This window comes from Arachis hypogaea, chromosome 5 (genome assembly GCF_003086295.3).
Source record: "Arachis hypogaea cultivar Tifrunner chromosome 5, arahy.Tifrunner.gnm2.J5K5, whole genome shotgun sequence".
Lineage (NCBI taxonomy): Eukaryota > Viridiplantae > Streptophyta > Magnoliopsida > Fabales > Fabaceae > Arachis > Arachis hypogaea.
The window spans coordinates 33,086,634-33,092,720 of record NC_092040.1 but is presented as its reverse complement, the minus strand read 5'-3'; the positions used below and the strand labels follow the sequence as shown (position 1 = coordinate 33,092,720).

Below are 6,087 nucleotides of genomic sequence, written 5' to 3'. Positions count from 1 at the left end.
TAAGTTACATTTATTGAAAATCACTTTTATCTTTATTTATCAAATATATTTACTACAACCTTTTAAAAACTCTCTTTAAAAATTTAATATATGATTGATTCATTGATTGACAAAGGGTTGTTCATGAAGCATTTCCGTTCAGTCGTTCACAGATTACACGAGGAAGAAAGAGGCACAACAAAACTCAGTAGCAAATGGTATAATAGTCTAAACAAAATGAGAACAATCTTATTTTATTTTTGTCAACATAGTGCCAACAGAATTCTACAAAAAATAACATCCTCAGCCATATCCTCTTCTATTATCCATTTCCCCCCCCACACTTGTTTGATGAATTGAATTCTGTAAACATACATGTTCTAACCAAAATATTCAAAATATGGGAACACGGGGATTAAGAATCAGCCTTGAGCATTGACTTCAGACTTGCCAATATAAAAAAGAATGCATTGACCTCAAATGATTTAAGCTGCAGCAGTGATGTACTCTATTGCCTGTTTGCATATGCCAGTCATTGTTGCTTCAGGTCCATAAACCTGTAAATGTAAACATATAAGCCTCCTCAAAACAAGAATTTTCTATTGGTATGTGTTATGAAACAAACCACTTCTCTCAAAAGCTTAAATTGATAGGAGGAAATACATGAATAGATATATTTCTAACACCCTCGCAAGAGCCTCTTTTGGGGTCAACCAGGATCGAATTTTCGACATTTAGGTCATAAAAAGTAAAAACTCTGATACCAGGTCATGAAACCACTTCTCTCAAAAGTTTAAGCTAACAGGAGGAAACACATGAATAGTTATATCTCTGATAGTATGTTAGTTAAGGCTGCATTTTTTCAGCTTTTGAAAAACTTATCTTTTACAGCCCAAATCTTCAGCTTCTAGGGGGAAAAAAAAGCAAAATTTATTCAAAAAGAACTAAACTATATTTTAGTCCTAGAAATCTTCAGCCTAGCTCTTAAAGAAAAATCATAATCTAAACATATTAGCTCTAGAGAGGGAATGGTAAGAAGGAAAAAAGAAAATGATAAAAAAAAAAAAAACCTGAAGCTTGTTACAAGGACAATACTGTATTATGTATATGATTTTTCTAAGAATAATCTGTTAAGAGCCAACGCTTTTAGGGAACTAGAATGTAGTTTTACTTTATATACAATCTACAAGGGAATCAGTTATGATATAACCTCAATGGGGATGCCAAGCTCCTCTCCGAGGGCTCGCATTTTCTCCAGACCCTTTTGGTAGTTGGGGCCCCCTCGCCTCACGTAGATTTGCATCCTTGCTGCTTTTAACTTGGCTTCCTGAATAGCGAATACCTCAACAATTAATTATCGATACTACAAAGAGTTTATGACGATACAAATGAGTAAATCTCTATTTTATGTATTTACCTTTTCTTTCAGAGCTCGAATTATGCCACTAAATGTAGCAGCAACATCAGTGAAATTAGCAATGCCCCCTCCTATCACAAGAGCTCGCTTTTGGCCATCAGGGTCTGCAGTTGCGGCCTGCAAAGTTATTATGTATTTCATTAGCTATTTTTAGGTAACAATGCCAAATCTCTAAATTGATAAGTAGATAAAAATAAAGTAGAGAATAAAAGTTAATTACATCAATCACAACTCTGGCATACTGCAAGACCTCATCTTCCTTGGGTGCACCGCTATATTCAGCATAGTTTCCAAGCTCAGATGCAAAGCCAAGGTCTCCAACCTATATTAATATTATACGATGCTGTCAATGAATACTGTAAAGAAATGGATTCCAACTGTGAATTTGGTTTTGAAAATAAGATAAACGCACCGTATCAGCATAGATGACACTAGCACCTCCACCAGCTACCATTGTCCAAATTCGGCCCTTTGGGTTCAGCACTGTGAATTTCAAAGATGCACTTGTCTGCCAATGTTAAATACATGAAAAAATTAACTGTTATCATCATAACTAGAAGCAATAGTGTTATTCCCATCATCATTAAACTATTGATGACTGCTGAGAGATTAGTATCGGGAATTTGATAGACATGGATAAAATACAAGCCAAGAGATAACATTACATACTAATTAAGGACCTACAAGGGCAGCACTTTTAATCACCTTTTCATCTAATCCATGAATGAAAGCTTCAGTGGCACTCATAACCCTTCCAAATGGCAATGGGAATTCAATGTCTCCCCATCTGCAACAAATATGATGAGGTATGTTATCCATCAACTCCTTGCCTCAAACTAGAAATATAGGATCCTATCCTAGATCATAATAGTTGGCATTCGTTAAAGGGGAGGAACCCACTTCTTGAAGTTCTTGAAAGCAGCAGTGTCGTCTAGTTCGCCTCTCATATCCAAAGGATAAGGCTTTCCATCAACCAATGTGAATGGGTTCATCTCTAAGAAAGTGAAATCCAGGTCTAACACAAAAGAAAAGTAAAGTAAGTGAATCAAATAATGGAAGGTTAGAAAATTTAAATTTAAATGTAAACGTTAATAAAGTTGATCATGCAATCCCATCCAGTGGTATATATATTCTATACCTTGAAATATATTGAAAACCACCTTGAGAAATTCCTCAATTTCTCCCTTGATCTGTAAGGAAAGAATTACATAAGAGTATTAAATCACATATTTCAATAGAATTACATCTCGAATCAAGACATTATGTTCATATAAAAATAAAATAAAATAAAGTGTTTAATTACCTCCAAGGGAAGGGTTGCAACAAGTGGGGCTATAGTTTCAGATGTGAAAGACGCTCCAGTTGGAACAAATACAGTCTTAACCTGAAATATATATAAAAAAAAACACTTTGTAAGTGTAGGTTATGGATTATAAGGAAAGATTTTTTTCACAGAAAATATATCGAGTGTCTAATTTGTAATGTGAAGGATATGCATTGCGCTACCTTATCCCAGTTTTCTTCGATTTCAATTCCTCCACATTCTGAAAAGCTTATGCTGTTCCCAAGCCTCTCGGATACAATGTTAAGGTAAAACTCTTCTTTGTGGGGGACGAAAGGTTCAACAATGAAAGTTGTTATGGGTCCTTTGCAACCACTCATCTCAACCTATATTTAAGAGAAAGACATGACCGAAAGTCCAAAAGCATCAAACACTAGAGTGGAACCAAAATACTGAGGACAACAGAGAAATGAAAGGTTTCGCGGGTAGAGGGGCAAAGCACCTCGGTTCCAAGTCGCTCTTTCACAAATGAAGCAACTTGTGCCAAATCCAAATTCAAGGCAACCAAGCCACTCTTGCCACGCTTCCCGAACAACATATCAGGCTTCACAACCAATTTTGAAGATGAAAGCCAAGGTTCCTTCTCTTGAAGCTCAGCGAAATCAGTGGATGATGTAACCTGAGGCACAAACCACAACAAAATCATTACTCAACCAACCTTGATATGCACACCACACCCAATCACATTTATGATTGTAACTATCACTGAAAAAATGATTTTCTTTTTCCCGTTATATGCACATAACATAGCATATTAACTAGCTTCAATCACAACTGAAACATTTCCTATTACAATCAAATTAAGAGTATGTTGTTTTGCCACTAAACCAATTTGAATTGATGTAGGTTCAGCTATATAGTTAAAACAAAACCATGCATCATATCCACATTGTAACTAAAACTTCATGATTCTGCACACAAAAGATAAAAGTACTCACTTGTGCAGACTTGATCTGCAAGTCTCGGCCAGAGAGTCTCTTAAAGTGCTCCTTCAACAATCTCTTGGAGTCATACTCTCTGATCTTCTTGCGCGCCATTTCTATCTCAACCTATTTCAATAAACCGAAAGCACAAAAAATTCCAAAACAGGAAAACAACCCAATTATGAATTATCCATTATAAACAGATCTGAATTGCCAAAAGCGCTACCAATCCACAAAACAAAATCTCATTAAAGCCATGCAAACCCATTCGAAATGAGCTCAATGGGACCTCAAAAAGTGGATCAAAATCGAAGCTTTAAGATTAAACAGAAACAAAAAGAGGGGGAGATTGAAGATCTAGGATTTACCAAAACAGAGAGATGAAACAACAAAGGGGGGTGTGGATAGTTAGATCTAACCGAGAGGTGAAGGAATGATGAGAGGGGCGTGATGGGTGTATATATATAGAGAGAGAGCGGAAAAAAAGAGAGCGAAAAATAAATGGGAAAGAAAATGATGGGTAGTTGGTTGGTGAATTAGAGAAGAAGGTAGCCAAATAGTAAAAGAGTTCAGAAATTGGAACAAACAAACAAACAACACATAAACATGTGGTACCTACCTACTAATCTACCCCCTCTTCTTCTTCCTCTCCTCCTTCTTGGACCAATGTAACCACTTAACGTTGTTTCAAAGTTCCATGTACCTTAATGGTTGGGGTTGTTTGTCTACACTATGCTGCTTGTTGCTGGCGTGCTATTAAGTTCATCCTACAACTTTGTTATTTATTTTCAGATAGAGTAATATGTTTGAATTAGTTGTCAATAAATTTTAATTATTAAATTAGTTTTAAATTTTCTTTTTGTTAGATAAGTTAATTTTTTTATATTATAGTATATATTTATATAAAGAGATTGATATAAAAAAAATTTATATACTCTTATATCTTTAATATAAATTAATTTGTCTAACTTATTCAATTTTAATATAAGGATTAACTTATCTAACAAAATAAAAGGTTAAGGATTAATTTAATAATTAAAATTTGTTAAAAATTAAATTATTCAACAAATTATTTTTGAAAAACTAATTTGAGATATTGCTATCGATAAGTTAATTTGTTAAAAAAATGTGATGAATTTATGAATTAACCTTAGAAAAATAATATTTTCACTCTCATTTTTTATAATATCACTTTTCACATAATTATTTTACATTATATATTTGTAAAAATTTATAGAAAAAAATAATATTATCATTTTTCTTAATTTTAATTCATTTACAATATCTTTATATGATTATTTCATTAAATTTATGTATTTAAATAATTTTTAAATAATAAATTTGATAATTGATTATTTTTATTGATGTAACAGTATAGATTGATTTTAATGATGCATGAAAATCAAGCCAATATTTTTCATAGTCATTGAAAAATGAAAAATTAAATTTTAAGTCACTAGTATTTTTTTTATATATATTTTATCTTATATTAAATCAATAATATTAAGCAACTCTCTTTTTTACTAAAAATATTGATCCTTTAGAGTATTTTCGATGCTTGATTTTAGTTTAGTTTATTTTGGATCTCATAAAATACTACATAAGTATTTAGAGGCCATATATTATAAAATTTGATTTAAAACTCAATTTGAGATTTGTCAGTTGTGCTCTAAGTCTCTAATGCTTGATTTCATTTTAATTTAATTTTTAATTTTTTTAATTATTTCAATTTATTTTAATTAAATTATAAAAATTTAATTAAAATAAAAATATAAAATATAAAATTACAAAATTAATAATTATATATTATATTTAAAAGACACACTAATAAAAATAAATTTTAAAATGTTACTTAATTAAGCATAACATTAAAAAAAACACATTACACATTAAAAAATAGATTAAATGATATACTTATATTTTTCAACTGTTGGATTAAATAGGGTAAAAAATAAAAATGAAAGTGATCATAAACTTCTGTTATTTGAGAAAAAAATAAAATTTATAAATAGGATGCGACTTAAAATTGAGAAGGAATTTGAGTATTTAAATTTTGCCTCATTGGATTTAGAAAAAAATTGCAAAGAAAAAAAATTTTTGTACATTTAGATGGGGAGAAAAAATAAAATTTTGTAAATAATTGAAAAAATAAAATTATGATTAAATTTTGGATTCATTTTTCTGAATTTATTTTTCATATAAAGAGTAATATTGTGTTTTTGCCTAATATTGATATTAGAATATTTTGCTGGTTTGTGGGTGCAGCTCTCAACACACATAGGAGGCGTGGTGAAACACCGTTAGCAGCATCGTGACAGCATCCCGCAGCATAGTAGCTGCATGTTGCGTCAGGACTACAATCAGTTTTTGCAGGAATTTACATACGTTTTTGAGAAGTTATAGGTGTTCTTTTAACACAAAAAAGG

At 31.5% G+C, this 6,087-nt stretch overlaps 1 protein-coding gene across 2 annotated transcripts; it reads right to left on the bottom strand.

Annotated features, from left to right (window-relative positions):
- Positions 1–200: 200 nt before the first annotated feature.
- On the bottom strand, positions 201–4,432 carry LOC112801138 (ATP-citrate synthase alpha chain protein 1). Of its 2 annotated transcripts, none has more exons than XM_025843712.3 (13): positions 4,281–4,432; positions 3,677–3,787; positions 3,181–3,357; positions 2,903–3,064; positions 2,700–2,780; positions 2,535–2,586; positions 2,297–2,411; positions 2,102–2,183; positions 1,809–1,904; positions 1,617–1,718; positions 1,397–1,513; positions 1,190–1,306; positions 201–536 (listed from the first exon to the last, which is right to left on the bottom strand). In XM_025843712.3, exons 2-13 carry the CDS (start codon positions 3,773–3,775, stop codon positions 465–467), a joined length of 1,272 nt encoding a protein of 423 aa, XP_025699497.1. In that variant the 5' UTR covers positions 3,776–3,787; positions 4,281–4,432; the 3' UTR covers positions 201–464. The 2 variants fall into 2 exon arrangements, with proteins under 2 accessions (XP_025699497.1, XP_025699496.1); XM_025843711.3 differs by having other exon boundaries at positions 4,030–4,393.
- Between the last annotated feature and the right edge of the window lie 1,655 nt (positions 4,433–6,087).

Excerpts from the sequence above, each read along its gene's own strand:
- LOC112801138 (XM_025843712.3), bottom strand. The coding sequence starts at position 3,775 with ATGGCGCGCAAGAAGATCAGAGAGTATGACTCCAAGAGATTGTTGAAG. Across the intron at positions 2,184-2,296 it reads GCTTTCAAGAACTTCAAGAA|ATGGGGAGACATTGAATTCC; the intron begins GTGGGTTCCTCC and ends TATTTGTTGCAG. Across the intron at positions 1,514-1,616 it reads ATGCCAGAGTTGTGATTGAT|GCCGCAACTGCAGACCCTGA; the intron begins GTAATTAACTTT and ends ATAACTTTGCAG.